At 37.3% G+C, this 18108-nt stretch overlaps 2 protein-coding genes across 3 annotated transcripts; both read right to left on the bottom strand.

Moving 5' to 3' along the window:
- Positions 1 to 273: 273 nt before the first annotated feature.
- On the bottom strand, positions 274 to 12413 carry acsl4b (acyl-CoA synthetase long chain family member 4b). Of its 2 annotated transcripts, none has more exons than XM_056746251.1 (15): positions 12257 to 12413; positions 9662 to 9896; positions 9360 to 9537; positions 9152 to 9261; positions 8907 to 9045; positions 7762 to 7912; positions 7455 to 7578; positions 7304 to 7375; positions 7079 to 7218; positions 5971 to 6140; positions 5798 to 5872; positions 5525 to 5719; positions 5322 to 5436; positions 1917 to 2074; positions 274 to 1650 (listed from the first exon to the last, which is right to left on the bottom strand). In XM_056746251.1, the coding sequence occupies exons 2-15, from the start codon at positions 9890 to 9892 to the stop codon at positions 1493 to 1495; spliced, it is 2016 nt and encodes a 671-aa protein (XP_056602229.1). In that variant the 5' UTR covers positions 9893 to 9896; positions 12257 to 12413; the 3' UTR covers positions 274 to 1492. The 2 variants fall into 2 exon arrangements, with proteins under 2 accessions (XP_056602229.1, XP_056602230.1); XM_056746252.1 differs by having other exon boundaries at positions 12261 to 12404.
- Positions 12414 to 13582: 1169 nt separating this feature from the next.
- On the bottom strand, positions 13583 to 17411 carry cwc15 (CWC15 spliceosome associated protein homolog). Its single transcript, XM_056746351.1, has 7 exons — positions 17241 to 17411; positions 16547 to 16687; positions 15992 to 16098; positions 15804 to 15898; positions 15626 to 15733; positions 15216 to 15343; positions 13583 to 13890 (listed from the first exon to the last, which is right to left on the bottom strand). The coding sequence occupies exons 2-7, from the start codon at positions 16675 to 16677 to the stop codon at positions 13761 to 13763; spliced, it is 699 nt and encodes a 232-aa protein (XP_056602329.1). The 5' UTR covers positions 16678 to 16687; positions 17241 to 17411; the 3' UTR covers positions 13583 to 13760.
- Positions 17412 to 18108: the final 697 nt, after the last annotated feature.

Raw genomic sequence — 18108 nt, 5'->3', positions numbered from 1 at the left:
TATTCTTCAGGTTTGCAGTTGCTAAATTATAGTGAATTAAATGTAAATATAAATAGTGTGCATAATTTAATTCATACCAGCCAAACTTGACACCTTTTTTCTTACTTTGTGTCAGTTTTTTAATTAAGGTAGAGACTTGAAATCAAGATTCTTTATCTCAGTGAAGAAAGTTTAAACCTCCAGCTCTATAAATGACAGTTCCATGGTGAGATGGAGAAATGCGATAAATAAAATGCACAGAAAGAGAATGGGAAACAAATAGTTCAAATCTGCTTGGAATTAAAATGATTTTTATTAACACAGGAAGCATAACAAAAGTTGAATAACTCTGAAAGAAAAAAGTACAAAATGTAAAAACAAGAAATAATCAATGCTGAAATATATTAAATTTGGCCTCTCTATTCAGATTCTATTCTTCATGCTGTAAATACACATGGCCGGGAGAGTTTATGCTTATTCTCGAACCAAATCCAGTGTTTCATCCCCTTTTGTTCCTCTTATAAGACAGACATGTTAAACCATGATAGGTTGATGATAATGGACCGTTAAACTCAGGAAAAAGTGCCAACCACAGGGTCAAGTTTTCCTGATGGATATACTCCTGTTATATTTTGTGTAGTAACACATATTCTAGTCCGGACATAAGGAAATAGCTGATGAGAAAAGAGTATATGTGTTTCCAGCAATAAAGAATGCACAGATAGTGAATATTGTAGCAAAAATATGACTTTTCAATTTGAACACCCTCGAACACGTGGTGATATCAAGTCACTTATTAATCTCGCACGTGCACATGATCCAAAGACGAAATGCATGAGGACAACATAATAGCCTTCCTCCCTTTCATGGCGATAGTTCACAAAATCCAAATTTGTAGAATGACACTTAAAAGAAAGGTATGTAAACATAAAATCCCAGATTATGTTCTGCAGTCGACACACTTCCCAGTTATATTTCTGTTTTTTTTTAGCGAAGGTGCATAGTGCGAGTTACCACGAGAAATAGGATACAGTATCTGTGCAAATCCCATTAACAACAACAATCAACATAGTGACATATACCAAATAGATTTCAAGTGATAGTTGCACATTTCATAAAACACTCAAAACATTTGCATAGAGGCACTGTTACAAAAAATAAAAAAACAGCACTGAATACTTAAATACCATTACACAAAAATGTCCATGTGGAAAGTTCCTCAAATTGTCTAATACTTACACACAGAGGAAGTAATGACCATATACATCCATCAGGGGGCAGAATGGTGTTTCTACTGAGATCAGAAGGCATGAAATCTGTTTGCAAGGCCGAATCCCAATTGTCACACTTTATCTGGAATGTACTTATAAACCAAAACACATAAAATTTGTGTCTATAGACAACATGATACCTCAACATATCCCTAAACACCACAAGGGGTGATGTGTAACATGCCATGATGGACTACGATCTAACCACAATTTAAATTCAGCACAAATGTGTTGCATGTGTATTATTTAGCCCCGTATAACCTCTCAATGTCCTTAATATAATGTTGCTTCAGCTCTTTTCTCTTTAGTTTGAAGGCATCCGTCACCAGACCTGTTTCTGGAGTCCAAACGTCTGAACTTAAACGGATCTTCTGCGGAACCTCAAACCTCTCCAGTTTATCTACAGTTACAAACACACAAAACAGTATTTATATACACAAATAAATAGACAGCCAGGCACACGCAAACATGAAAGCTGTTGACGTTTTACAATTAAGCACGCACACAGATGTCTGCAGTTTGCAAAAACTTAACCCAAACATAACCCTCGGATGACTTAACTATTTGATTACATCCATATCAACACTCTTAAACAGCAGATCTCTGCAGCCCACTCATGTGTATAACAAAAGTAACGTGCAGAAAATAAAAATAGCAAAGACTTACTTGTGACTGCAATTTGTTTAATGACTTTGAGCACTTCCTCCTCCATCATATTGTGGTTACAAAGCTCTGCCCACTCGCCTTCAATCCCATTCTTTTTGGCCAGCTCAGTCAGTTGCTTCTGATTGGGCACCACGAAGCTGATCACGTAGTTCTGATCACTAAGAGAAAATAATAAAGAATTCCTCAACATCAAGTTGTTCCACACCTGTCTAAATGTCGTTGTTTGGTTGAACACGAAGAAAGATATTTGGAAGAATGTCAGCAACTGACATTTCTGGGACACCATTGACTACCATTCAAATGTGCCCAGAACTGTTTGTTTTCCTAAATTCTTCAAAATATTTTCTTTTGTGTTAACATTGCCGCCTTTCTTCCGAAGCTCATAACACCGCTCACACAGAGGGAGCTCCCGTGGCCGATGCAGAGGCGGCCACTGCACTCTCCGTCTCTGTAGCGGATGTAACACGATCTTTCCGCTGGGTAAACATCTGAAAGGCTGCTGGTCCAGATGGCATTCCAGGCCGTGTCCTTAAAGCATGCGCACACCAGCAAGCATGAGTTTCTACGGACATGTTTAATCTCTCCCTCCCTCTCACTGTCTGTGGTTCCCTCATGCTTTAAAACAGCAACCATCGTGCATATACCCAAGACAGGCGTCCTGTTGCTCTGACACCCATCAAGTGTTTTGAGAAGCTGATCAAAAATAATAGTCTGCTATTCTGTTCTGCCCGCCTCAATGGACCCATGGATACCGGATAATTATGCCATTGCTTTCACCCTGCACACTGCTCTCTCCCATCTGGACAGTAAGAACACCTATGTGAGAATGCTATTTGTGGACTACATTGAAAACCGTGCCTGCTAGGGTTATTATGGAACTCCAGACTCTGGGCCTAAATGAATCTTTGTGCAGCTGGATCCTGGACTACCTGGCAGGCAGATGTCAGGTGGTCACAGGATGTGTAATATTCCCTCATCTCCGCTGGTCCTCGACACTGGTGCTCCTCAGGGCTGGGTTCTCAGCCCACTCCTGTACTCCCTGTACACACATGACTGTACAGCCACACACAGCTCCAACGGCATCGTCAAATTCGCCGATGACACAGCGGTGGTTTGCCTGATCACTGACAACGATGAGACGGCCTACAGATTAGAGGTGTATGCTCTTACACGCTGGTGCCAAGAAAACCAACTCTGGCTCAACACCAAATAAAGCAAATAGTTGGTGGTGGATTTCAGGAGACAGAAGAGAGAACACACCCCCAGCATCATCGATCGATTGATGAATGAGGAAAGCTCGGAGAACCGTAAGGGACGATTGTTTTCTCTGCTGCCCTCGGGCAGTCATTTACTGCGACTGAGGAGCAGCTTTTTCTATCAGATTGCTGAACACTCAGAACTGACACTCACACAGCACACCCCTCTGTCTATACTATTCACCATGCACTGCACTTTAAAGAGTACATAAATAGTGATTTTCAAGGTCCTACTTTGGTTAATGGAGTGTCCAACAACAAGGTTAAGTACATGGAAAGTGTAAAAACACTATTATTTCGTAATAATAGGCATGTATTCTTACCTTACTTCTTGACTGACTCTCAAATGATTCCTTCAGCAATTCATCTATCTAATCACCGCTAGCCTAGTCTGATGTGATTGGTCAGATGGTCTAGTCTGCTGTGATTGGTCTACCGCGAATGAGTCTCACAAGCTACAGTGTTTGGGGGAGAAGAGTGAAGTTTTTGTGGGCAGTCCTAGCACAATGTAGGCGGGGAATATTTGTAGTGACGTAAATCCGTGGGCGGTTCGCGAATCGGACTAGGGACGACTCGTTTGCGTGATTCAGAGTCGACTCCCTTTTTTTCCAAGCCATTAACTTTGTTATTCTTTCACCTTCGGATTTACAACTCGGAAGACTGCTTACTTTTACTTTAAATTTTCATGATCTCATGTTATGTACTCATAACACAATAATACTCTGACAACATCTGTTTTACCAACTATTTCATCTACAACCACTTTGTGAATTGTGTATTATGTGTATAATGTTGTATATTTTCAGTATTATTGTTTTATTTTAATGTATATGCTGTATGAAAGTATACTGTTATTTGTAAAATGTCTAAATGTGTATGATGTAATTTGTTAAACGTGTCGATTGTATTCTGCTTTGTCTGGGCCACGCTCCCAAGCTTTTCACTCACCACGGCACACATGCTTTTTATGATGTGACAACAGAAGTGCTTTGATTTGAACAGAACAAAAAATTCAACTTTGTCAATAGTGTCCCAGAAATCTCTCTTCCAAATATCATTCTTGGTGGTCAACCAAACAAAAAAAATGATACAGGTTTGGGACAAATTGAGGGTGAGTAATTCAAGACAGGATTTTCATTTTTGGGTGAACTATCACTTTAAAAGCCACTTGCATTTTTATAAAACGGTGATGCTGTTAACGGTGATGCTGTTAACAGTGAATATTTTGAACTATAGATGCTGTGATTGACTGTTTGGAGTAATTTAATTCAGAGAGCCATGAAATAAAGGCCATATAGTTGTTTATTTAATTATTGTCTTTAGTTTTAAGATAACTATCCCATATAGATTTAATTTATATTTTATCAGTAGATGTTCCATCACAAAGTCTATAAATGCACTTTGCATATTCAGATGTCTATAATTCATTCCTCAATTGATTATACATATAATTATTAATTAACTTTATTTGTGGATAAATTAAATGTTAATTTAGTTTCTTAATTGCTTAAATCAGTGATAATGCTGCATAACACGGTAAAGTCCTATCAGATACCAAGATATGAAAAAAACGGATCATCGACACATGCCTAGAAGGAAATCTAAAAGCAGCCAACTACAACCAACAGTACAGACAGCTAGTGACTATATTTCACGTGTCAGGTCAAAAACCAAATAAAAGAAAGCCTTTTAAATACCCCACTAGAGCTTCCCAGAAATATACATTTTATATTACAGGAAAAAACATGTTTGTCAAACCATTTTAAAAGGTTCATAAACCATAAAATTTAGCTTAACAGATATCATAGTCCCATTCTTTCCATTAAACCTAAAGTTACTGTAGAGCACTATAAGTCTATTCAGATATACACATATTTTCATAAACATCTCATTGTGTGAGTGGGGAGTCATAAGTGGTCGTAAACACCATTAAAGTTAATTTCTTGTCACATACAAATGTTATCTTCAAATGGTAAATTATAAGGTGGAGGTTATATAAAATAACCCACCTATTGTAAATAGGTGGGGTTGGGCAGGTGCTTGTAGCTTTCACACTCTGGTAGATGATTATTAGATTACATGAGCAAGTTCCTCCTAAACCTTCACTTAGAAACTCCTCACTTATGTTAACAAAGAGATTCTGATGTACCTGCTGGCATAGACGCAGATGTTATCAATCACGGGGCTGTTCTTTAGGGCGGCTTCAACCTTCCCCAAAGACACATATTCACCCGCCTGCAGCTTCACTAGGTCCTTCTTGCGATCTGAGAACCAGAGGTGAAAATATTTTAAAGGAACAGCGTTTCATATCGGATGTCTCAACTGCAGCTGGTTTCACCATTCACATCTCACCGACAATCTGCAGGCAACCGTCCGGATGAATTTCTCCAACATCTCCAGTACAAAACCAGCGCTGGCCTGCGTCATCCACCCAAAAGTTGTCATTCTCTCCCTCCCCCTCATTCCCATAGTATCCCACGGCAACATTCGGCCCACCAATCAAAATCTCCCCTCGTGGGTGCGGCTTGTCCTGACTGGTGTATCCACCTTAAAAAAGATAGGAATTTAAGTAATGTGAAGAAACAGTTAAGTGCATTAGTGTTGGTACATGCGTGTGTGTCTTACCCTCAGGCCAGTCTCGAAGCCTGATTTCGGAGCAAGCGAGAGGAGCGCCAACTCGTCCTGTGCTGTAATCAGAAACTATAAACATACAAAAACACATGCTTGAACACGCCGGAACGAGAATTCAAGTGTTTTAACATGCAGGAAAATGTCGTTGCGTGAGTGTGTTTACTAACATGCTGAGATAGTTCCTGCTCCACACGTTTCCGTAAGGCCGTAACCCACGGCGACAGGACAGAAACACACGTTCATGAACCTCTGTGTGGAGGGAGATAGTGGAGCACCACCACTTAACATAAGACGCACACATCCTCCCAGCAATGAACTCACACGCTTGAACAACAACCTGAAATACAGACACGATGACATCATCACTTACATCGAAACATATGAGAAAGTAGGAGTCTTTTCAGGTTAATGATTTATTTCGTTTATTTTACTTTTTTGAATTTACTCAACTTTTGGTGCAAGTACTTCACCTAACTCAATTAACTGAGTAATGTCACATGCATTTCAAGTCAAGAAAATAGTGGAACCAACTTAAAATAAATATGCAACTATAAAAATTCTGAGTTCACTCAACTATGGACATGAGTTGACCCAACTTAAAAGATTATATTTTATATAACGTTAATGTATAATTGTTATATTATTATATACATACCCTACTTAATATATATTTTATATACACGCTTTACTTAAGTAACTGCTTAAGCTTTTTGTGTATTAAACATTTTAGTAGTGGCCTCTCAACGCTATTTACTTCAGACCTCGACACTGAGCACATGAGCCTCAATCTTGATAACAATCGTCAAACATCATCGAACATCATAAAGTTAAAAAAGGAACTCTAAATAATAAAGGTAACTTACAATGACAACCAAAACAAAAAATATAGCCAGCAAACACTAAAATAGCAATCATTTTAAATAATTTTAACAGGTGAATTGAAAATTCTGCAATGCATGCTGGAAACTTTCAAACACTAGAATTGTTTTTTGAGATTAAACAGTTTGACAAGTTGGTCAAACTTCTTGACGTGCTTTGGACAATCACTAAGATATCTATACATTCGACAAAAGAATATACCATATTTAGAAAAATTTTGTTCAACATACTCAAAATAATACATTCTTCTTCTACTAATCAAAACACTTTGTTCAAGTTACTTGATTACCTTTTTTTGGGAGAACAATTTGAACTTGTTTCTTTTACAGTGCACTATTTTTACTGTACACCCATAAGCCATGTCAGGGAAAATAGCAAGTGTATAACAGGACTCACATGTTACACAACGGAGAATCGGCTCCTCGCACCACCTGCTGCATTTTATAGTTGAATCCCATTTTAAACAGTGTCCTCTGAACCACTGACATTTCTGACAGTTTACCATTCACATTCTTATGGATGCGATCCATGATTTCCTACAGAGGTATACACACACAAAAATAAAGAGTAGCAAAAACAAAACTTTTTAGATATTAAAAAATGAAAATGTTAGTTTCTTACTGGTACTGCAGCGATCAGGGTTGGTTTTAGTACAGAGCAATCTCCCAATTCACCCTTCTTTATTTTAGTGGACTGCACAAACAGAAACAGAGTCAAACAGAGATACAAAAAAATAAAAGCGAATAAAACGGCGTGCATGAACGTGTGTTACCTGGTCTGTGAGTGTGTTTGGGGAGGAATATCCGACCCTGCAGCCGGATGACACACAAGCTATTTCTGCAGTCAGCTCCAACACATGAGCCAATGGGAGATAAGCAATATACGTGTCCTGTGGACTAAACAAGCCAACAAATTTTTTAATGATGATATTTCGCCTTCTAAGTCTAGAGAGAAGCAACACTATACTCAATCATATGCATGCCTTCAATTCTCACAGTTGTTTTACCTCCATCACACACTCTTCCTAATGTAATTATGCATTATAGGAACTACTGTAGTCTTCTTATTTACTCGCTCACCCCAGTCCGGGTATCCGCTGGCACTGTCCCGCCAGTCCTGCGATCAGATTACAGTGCAGCATCTTCACTCCTTTTGGTCGTCCAGTAGACCCGCTGGTGTACATCACCACAGCAAGATCAGACGCAGCTGCCCTCTCATAGTCTTCACTTACTGAGGAGGAGAATCAGATGCTCTTCAGTTCCTCAGTTATGATGCAGTGTGTTGGAGTTCAGGGAAGATCATTTACTATTTGGACCATTCATGTCTTGGCGATTCATTTTTGTATACTATATACATTTTTAATAACTATCTCACATTGCCCATTTAACCATCATTTCATAATGAATGTTAATATAAGAAACAATCCATGTAGTAATAGAGAATTTGGTAATACTGAATCCCTGGTGTGAAATGTACACCCGCTGGTGTTTGAGTCTCGATCAAGGGTGTTGAAACTTACACTGAAGCAGTGTTGAATCTACACTTTCTGGTGTGAAACTTTAGTTTAGTCATGCAGTTATTAATCAATTGAGTTGAGTTCACTTTACGAGTGATGATTGATCATTAGTGATGACGCCTGCCGTTGATGATCAGAGGCCAATGAAGAAGTGAACAAGAACAGGAAAACAAGACCATAGTAGATTTACAGACACACAGATTATTAAATAAATACACACTCAAATATTAATGTCAAATGTCACTAAATTAAACTCTTGACTTCTTTAAATATGACTAGAAGAGCTTTAGATGTATTAGATATATGTTTTATTGAACAAGTCATTTGAAGTCAGCATTATTGTGATCAGTGTTTTATTTGGTTGGGTCATTGGACTATAGATTGAACTGCTTCTATAAAGCAGTGGTTAAAACATACATGATGTTACACCAAGCAGGGAAATGAAATGAAGTGCAATGAAACGCAGAGTAAAGTCATGTCATTTATATAGGAGAAGCATTACTTTTCAAGGAAGGGATATTTGAAGAAACAAATTAAAATAGTGTTACTTTTTCTCCCTCTTTTTTTGGTTTTCACTTTTATAACTTGACATTTTTTGCTCATAGTCAATAAGTTTCATGTACAGCTGCTTTGTTAGAATGAAACTTGTAAAAAGCACTATATAAATGAAGTTGACTTGACGTCTGGGGTAAAACAGCACTGACTCACAGTTTTCCGGCTTTAGCCCAAGGTCCATAACTTCCTGCACGCTGTGGATGGTGATTGACTGTGGGTAATCTGCACCACATATTTCCCCACTGCCTGCATAGATAATATGCTGCAACCCAGGCACTGCACTTAAAGTACCCTGAAACAAGAAATTGTTTCAAGGCAAGCCCTCATATCAGCGGAATCTTGAAGAACTGATTGTGTCTTGCAGATAAACACACACGCATATCAGTGAGTTTATGTACCTTCAGTTTGGTCTGTAGCAGCTCTGTGCTTGTGATCAAGTGAGTGGCTCCACATTGATTCAGTCCGTACGCCACAGCATCCTCTCCAAGAGAAGCATAGAGCGTTACCACTGTAACACGCACACATAAAGCAAAAACGTTCTTCTTTAATCTGTTCATCTTTGTTTTTTGAGGTAATTCTGTGCATGTGCATGTGCAAGTTTATTACAGGGGTAGTTGCGTCTGAAGCAGGCCTGCGCTGTGATCATCCATTCTGCTCGTGTCTCACAAAAGATGGCGATGGTTTTACGTGGCTTTTGACCCAAAGCTGCCAGACCACTGCCAAACGTTTCCACTGCTTGATTGATGTCTTCATAAGTTAACCAGCTGTAGTTGCCAAGGACAAGCTACAAACACACACACATCAATTATTCGATATCAACCGACGCCATTTTCATCTCTGATTACTTTATATGCTGTTCATTTACAGAAAGTCCAAAAGAATAAATGAGTGAACGAAATAATATTTACCTTCTTAAAGATCTTCCCATTAGGCTGTGTTTCTTCTTCTTCACTAAGAACCTCTCTGGTTCCCAGACAGGGCGCATGACTGAATCTCTTTACCGCATGCAGAAAAAGCTTATCCAGCGTGTCATCGCCCTCAAATCCCTGAGCTACAAGAGCATCCACACTTTCTGTCGCCCGGTACGGACCTTCTGGACTGCCACTTATACTACGTGCTCTCTCACAATGGGGCAACATGACCCTACATTCAACACACGGACCAAAAACATTTTAATATAAACATCGACTCCTTCAATCGTCTCTTTGTGCTCTGCATTCAGAATCATACTGTTAACCCCCCTCGGAGTATAAGAGGGCACGGAAACAACTGTTTCATGTGATTGTCCGATTAGATGTTGTTTGATAAACCAAAACAGAAATAGAGAAAATATGGAGAGAAAACGGAAGTGGGAGATCAAACCACTGACATGCAAAACCATCAATGTTCATCAATTTCTGAGACAACCTTAAAAAAGGAATCAGATCTGTGGTCATCTACGAGCAATTTTACTGTCATGGTGACTTCACATGTTCATAAATCATTATTTTTATGTATTTTTATATATTATGTATTAAGAACAAATAGACATGATGCCAGAGCAAGAAAGAAAAACATACATCTTGGCTTGAATAGGTCTGAATTGTAAATAGCATGGAATACATGTTTGCCTTACATGTAAATGTAACCAGTTTTGAAAGTGGCAGAACCTGAATCATTCACAAACAATGACAACTAAATGTCAGTGGAACTTGGCCTTGTTTCTGTGGGATATAAGGTTGCACCATGCATTGTACGTGTGTGAAAAGGTATGACACAGTCATTGGTCACAGGAGTTGGTAACCAACTTTAGAGTGATAGTTGAGCCAAAAAGAACAATTCTGTCATCATTTATTCACATTCATGTCTTGCAAAACCTCACTCAAAAATATGATTATTGCTGCTTGCTTAACTTTCTTAAGTTAAATCAACACAACTTTTGGAAAATCTGGTCACAACATGATGTTTAGTCATATGACGGAATCCATTCATGTTGGGATAACATAGATTGTTTTGTGTAACTTGTGTTGACATAAAATAGTTAGTTACAATTGGGCAGATAACTATTTCCCAGCATGCTTTGCATATAACTACATTTTGAGTTTTTTTTTCTTAACTTAAAGTTTAAAATGTTAAATATAAAAAAATCTTGAGTGCATTCATTAAATAATCTAATTGATAAAATTGGGTGTTTAATATTGTTTTTATGTCAAATATGCATGTATATGACACAAATTAATTAAATAAAGACTACTAAAAAAATTAAGGTCAGACAACAACATTATAAAGAATTGTTTCAAACTAATTCGATTTTGTAGGAGAGATGTTATTCAATTTTGTAGAAAATTTTTCCTTAATTTATTTAAGTTCCTTCAACAACTATTTTTTGACCGCTGTTTTGTCTTCTGTGAAATACAAAAGAAGATATTTTGAGAAATGTCTCAGTGGTTTTGTTTCTGAATAATGGAAGTCAATGTGGATCAAGTGTTCTTTAAAATATCTTCTTTTGTGTTTTGCAGAAAACAGAAAGTCATACAGGCTTGGAATGACATGAGGGGGAGTAAATGATGACAGAATGGTTATTTTTTGCTCTTTAACCAGCTCAAAGTGGAGCTGATAAGCAATGCAGTGTGTGTGTTCTCCATGTGCAGAATATATTCACATTTACCTGCTCTTTCTTTGACCAAGACCAAGCCTCTATTCTGTATTGGTCACCACAATTTCCCTTATATACATTACACACAAAGAAGTCTTTAGAAACATCACTCTGCATCCCCTGACCACTAAGCATTTTGCCGACACAAACAGTAAGACCCCTCAATCCATAAAAAAACAGTACAGGTTACAGCAACATTTTTCAGAAAAAATACTCCGTTTCCAAACTATGGCATCACAGTTTGGAGGGATTTGAGAAGCGTGTTCAGGAAGTGAGACGACCCACTTAAAAATCTGGGAAAACTGTCAAACACAGACACACAATTCAGTGTGTATTTCAGTCTATTATAAAGAGCTATCCTCAATGGAAGACCAAAACCTTTCGGCGAGTTCAGAAGTTAATTTGTGTCACTTCAAAGCACAGATTGTACAGCTGCTTTCCTAAATGTTAGTTTTAGTTTGGAATCGCAACACCGGCTGCAGCATGTATTTAGTAGCAAGCACAAACTCATGAACGAATGTTTATTCATGTTGAATAAAAGAGTGTTATATTAACTAATTAATAATACATTAGTACTATGTTTTAACATGAATAACCTCGACCACATACAATGCATAGGGAGCTTTGTAATTCATAATTAACTGCATAAAACCTAAACTTTTATGATCATGTCTATATTCTTTTATTCTGAATTTTTTTTTATTGCACACTTTTTTACAATCAAAAGATGAAACCTTCCCCTTAGTTTCATAAATGTGTTTAGCAACATAAATACTCACAATACAACGAGTTTAATAATACTCTAAATATCTAACATCCTTTTTCAATCAAACGTAAGCGAAAAATGTAAAGTATATAGAAATCTTACCTACAAATACAAACTGTTGCAATTCCTTTCCTTCTTCAGACAGACAGCCAAACTGCAACAGGAGGTTGTGGCTTCCCTTTTTCTCTTGCTCTCTTTCTCTCCTTCACCGTGTCTCACTCTAAGGTTCTCTTGGCTGATTGGAGGTCTGTTGAACAGTCATAGTTCCTGTAATCCAAATTTAAGCCCACCCGCTAGTCTTCAGCCAATCAGAAGACAGGCCAGATGAGGAAGTTCTTAGGTTACGTCTGAGTTTATAGACAGAAAATCTGGAGGTGCCTCATATGCGTGCATTTTTTCCTTTTGGCCAATTTACACAATCAAACACGTCAGAGTTTAGAATTTCCTCAGACTTGAAAGAACACAACGTACTATTACTCCAACACCCAAATGTGTTCAATGACATTTTCCGTTGCATTAGACGCATTCCAAAGGCATGCAAATAGTCATTAAAGATGACTATTCATATAACATAGTCCTGACCTGGAAATGTGACTCATGGTTTGCTCACAAATTTTGAGGAAAGAGATATAAGGTCAAATGAAGGTACATGGAACCTCTAGTGTATTGGTCACCATCCCCAAAAATGTTCATGAACGTTTAATATCAGTACATCTAAACAGATCCTTCACGGGTGGTTTACACTTTCTAACTGAAAGAGAATGCTAATTATGAACAAAAGGTTAACAGATTACCAATGTTCCGCATAATGTATTTTGAGAATTACAGTAAAACGCATTGAGGTCTAACAGAAAAGCAGAGATTGGAGATCAGGAGCCGGTCTAACTCTTAAATTATGTTTGTTCAAGAGAACAAAGACATTTTTAGACAATTTTTCCTACTATATTAGTCAATAGTAGCCAAGAACTGTTTGGTTAAAAGCATTTTTCCAAATATTTTTCTCTGTGTTCATCATAGGGGTGAACTGTCCCTTCAAGAGACAAATCAACATCTTTTCCTTGCTTTCTGGGGGTTTAGGTGAGCTACTTTGAGACAACCTGTTTAAATCTGAATTGAAGAGAGAAAATAATAAGGGGTTGAATATAGAAAGAACAAACTGCAGACACAAAGAGAACAAAGAGTCCCGTGGTGAAAGGAGCGCGGGTCAGACTGGTCTTTCTCAGGTCAGATCTGCTTCAGTGATTTTTGAATTGCAGCACAGTTCTGACCGAGAACAATAAGAGCGGGGAACTGAAAAGAACATAAAGTGAAGTAAAAAAAATTCTAATTAGGTTAAAAGGAATTAATTGACTAACCCAAATAACATTTCCCATTTTCACAAGATAAACATGAAATCAGAGGAGACAAATCCTTTTGAAACCAATAAAATGCATTCACAAATATATTCTTTATTTTGTTCACTGTTTATTCAAAGTACACTTCTATTACACTGCAAATACTAAATGACAGCACATAAGAAAAGGAGATTTTAAAATGAAAAAAAACAAAACAATATTTACCATAGAACGAAGACATAAAAATAGTTGGAAGCATATAACAGAACGCCTCATTTAACATATTTCTCCATGAATTTCTTGTGGAATTCAGAACGCAGTGTGTCGTTAATGAAGCGTTTCTCTTTCCGGGATTCATCCACCCCTTTAGCGCAGTTCTTAAACACGACATCATCGTCCCACCTGCAAAATTGACACATTTTTCACTGAAGGTTACAAGATTAAACGTTATTGCCTCATCTTATGTAAACCCACTCGGACCAAGAACATTGGATTTTGTATATTAAAGGTACAGTCTGTAGAAATCAAAACAACAACAATCGCTGTGTAGAAGCGTGAAATGATGGGATATGTTGTCTTCAACTTCACCGCTGATGGTACCGCTGATACATCAATCAGACGGGAACGAGAAATCAAGTTAGCGGAAGAGGTAATAAAGTTTTATAAATGTCGTGTTTGATGAAATCATTTTATTTCATTATAATGAATTAGACCCGAGTAATGTAAGGATTAAAACTAAATTGTTAGTCATAGTTGTTACAATAATTGTCTAATTCGATGGTGTGATAACACTGCACAGTTTTAAGTGTTCAAATCAATCATAGTTAAAGTTATTTTGACATACCCACATCATTTTCAATAATGCTAGACAGACCGACGGTATAAACTACTTCCGCATCTCTCTACGACAGTGTCACACAGTTGCTACGTCAGTAAAGGCGGTAACAAAGGGTGACGCAAATATGACATCATTGACAGGCGACTAAACGTCCCCGGTCCAATGTATATAATGGCTATTTTCTCAGGATTTAAAAGCAGTTGGAAACATTTGAGATATTGTAAGTACTCAGGTGAAAAAAATATATAACATTGGCCTAGTGCTTTGGGATATTTTACTGAAAAACTCTTACAAACTCTACCTTTAAATGAGAACCATATATTCTTATGGATTCTATACAAAGCAACAGTTACTGTACATTAAAAGCAAACAATGACAAAATGCAAATGTGTTAATATGTGGTTACTCCTACTAAGCAGCCCTTATTAAATTATAAATCTGTACATTTACAGTACATCTGTATTATTGTAATTACACTTTAATCAAATTCTGGAAGTGTTTATTATAAGGTGAGCTGTACTGTTCATTAAAGTAAAAAATTGTAATTCTTTCCTAAGCTGTAGTTTGTTACAACGCAACTAATATCTAGGCAAATGGGTTGTAATCTTACATTTTGCACATGAATGACGAGGTGTTTTTCAGTCATTTTATCCATTCACAAAACAACCTGCTGTAAGAACTGGTCACGTTTCAAAAGCTCCCATTCAACAAATACTGCTTTGCTTGTAAATAACCTTGCCCTGTTTTATTCTCACTAGAACAAAAAGATGTAGGTTTCCGAGTAAAGAGTTTTATAGATACTCAGTGTGTCGAGAATTTTAAGGCAACATTAAAGAGAAGACACAAAACATTAAATAATTTGTGTTGCTGAATATTTTTTAGAATTTACCTTCTTTTTACACTGAATGTGTTCTGGATCTGTGGTGGTGGTTGCTGGCCTGCCAGATTAAGCAGTGGATTTCCACTCAGAATGTTCTCCATACGTATCCGCTCCTCCTCTGCCTTCTGTTCCCTTTCCTAATTGACAGACACAAACCAAACATACACAGTAATGACTCACGTCCTTAACATCACGTGTTATGGACATTGCTAGCGCCATGCTCCAACCTGTGGCACAGTGGTTAGCATGGTGCTAAAGGTCATGGGTTCGACCCCAGGGGATTGCACGATACAATATATAGTATAATGCATTGTAGGTTGCTTTGGATAAAAGCATCTGCCAAATGCATGAATGTACATCAGGTACATCTCAGCCGTGTTAATTGATTTAATTTGCCAATAACGATCAGCGAGATTCACCTTCCTCTCCTGTTCCTCAGCTCTCTCTTTCTTGATCTTCTCTAGTTCAGCCAGCAGGGCAGCGGTGTCATCATCACTGTCAGAACCTGAGTCTGAGTCTTCATCCTCCTACACCAAAACACACAGATTTCAGCAATCAAATAATAAGGGATGGGAAAAAAAAGTTTTTTGTGCGTACATCAGTAAGGGGATCATCGGCATCGAGGTTGGCAGCAGGAATCTGATCCAGACGTGGCCGCTTTGAGGAGGATGAAGATGAAGAGGTGGTGTGTTCTAAGGGACAAAAATATCCACTGTTTTTAAACAAATTCCTTGATCTGACAGACAAAAAGAAAAAAAAGGCAACAACAACACATTTTCTTTTACCTCTTGCTCCTCTGTCTCTGCTCTTCACAACAGTTCTCTCTCTTTCCTCCAGCTCACGTCTGAAATCACGAGCTCTCACCTCCTCTGGAGCATCCTGGGTGGGCTGCCTGGAGAAAGACACATTTCAGCATTCACTTAAAAGAATTTCAAGAGATATTTCTCCCCAAATTAAAAGTTCTGTCATTATTCAACAAACTAATGTTGTTCCAAATCCATACATTTTGTTTTCTCAAATCATCAAATAAAAAATAAAAAAATCACAAGGCCCTAAAAGTCATACACACACAACTCATAAACTAACTTTATAGTCTTCTGAAATCAAACAGTAGCTCTGTAAGGAACCAACCACAATTTACAGTAAATATGTATTCTACTTTTATTCAAAATAACATGAACAACACAGAACTAGGCAGGAGAGTTAGAGCCAAATGCATCCTGCACCAACAAATCTGTATTGAACATACTCTGGACTTTCATGATCTGCAATCACTTTTAATTATATAACAGTAACACTGAACTGCTGAACTCGGTTTTGTAGAATAAGATGATGTTTACCTGTATTTGATCTTGGTGTGTCCTGGCAGATCTCTGCTTGAGTACTGTTTGGATAAAGCACTCAGATCACCTTCTCCTTTACCTCGTCCTCCCCGGGCAGGCTCAAATGTTGGCCTTGCTGCTGTGGTCATCTTCAGTTATCTGAAAAAAAAATACATTATAAAATATGCTTTAAATCTTACCAGTAAGTCTTCACAAATGAATGTTTTTAAACTATACCTTGCATGTACAGAAAATATAAACACAAATCCACACGAGGATCAAATAAATCATGCTTCTGCATTTAGTCTGTGAATATTAAACATCAGACCATAGAGGAATTTAATTTCGTATTTTTGTTCTGCTAGCCTGCTTTTCCAAATACAACTTTACAGCTACTAAACTTTAACTTAAGTTAGTTACTTTAGTAACAATGCAATTATACTTTTTTCACATAACAACATATATAACAAAGATACAAAAACAGCGAACTTTTCGTGGAACTGAAAACGTCGAGGTACAAAATGTAATTTATAAACGTAAAAGTATTACTTCATTGTTATGAACATAAGGACGGTGGCGAACAAGTCTGATCGGTTATGCTTAATTAATTGTATAATGAGTTGTAGAAACTATTTTATTATTCGTAATGTTATATCTTGGAAATGCCTGCATAAGTTAGCTGTAGCATGTAGTTGTGTTTATATAAACTCACCTGCAGCAAGATGATCGAAAACTCACTTTATACTGGCAATATAACAACGACACTATAAAACTCACCACACTAAACCGTAAAAAACAGCTTTATATATTTATGTTGGCTGTTATAGCCACGGCTGCTTTTAGACACTAGTATCCCAACAGCCACCGCTGCATGCACACACGAGGTCACGTGAATGTGGATACTACGGAGGCCGCTGCGGGACCAAAAATCCCTAAATCAAAAGGAGCAAATAAAGTGTTTGGTTCCAAAATGAGATAACTCCATTTTATAAGTCTCAAAAATCAGATTTTTTATGCGCATTCCTTTTTATATCAATCAAACTGCGGTTGGTTTGTTTTGATTTAAGCCTGTTGAACACAAAGAAAGATATTTAGAAGAATATTCGCAACTGATATTTCTGGGATAGTCAAAGGTGCCCCCGAACTGTTTGTTTTGCTTAATTTTTCAACACATCTTCTTTTGTGTTTAAACAGAATAAACGAAAAAACATATAATATTTTTTTATTCAATGGTATCAGATGCTTACATTCAACCAAATATCTTCCTTTGTTTAACAGAACAAGTAAATGTATACAGGTTAAGAACAACTTGAGGATGACTCGGATGAGTGATTTATTACAGAATTTTTTTTTTGGGGGGGATACCTATCCCTTTAACCAAAAACTGAGGACCAATAGAGAGCCTCGACAAACTTCCAAGGGGGTTAAAAAATGACTTAAAATACGGCAAAATATAGATTCAAATAAGCTAATAAGGATAATTCAAGCTATTTCTGCATGCATCATGCTAATTAAGAGGTTAAAAAAGTTTTTACGGGGTATTAATTGCGAGTGGTGGACCGTGGAATATTATATGTTAC

Source organism: Triplophysa dalaica, chromosome 4 (assembly GCF_015846415.1).
Source record: "Triplophysa dalaica isolate WHDGS20190420 chromosome 4, ASM1584641v1, whole genome shotgun sequence".
Taxonomy (NCBI): Eukaryota; Metazoa; Chordata; class Actinopteri; order Cypriniformes; family Nemacheilidae; genus Triplophysa; species Triplophysa dalaica.
This window is presented reverse-complemented; position numbering and strand designations above follow the sequence as displayed.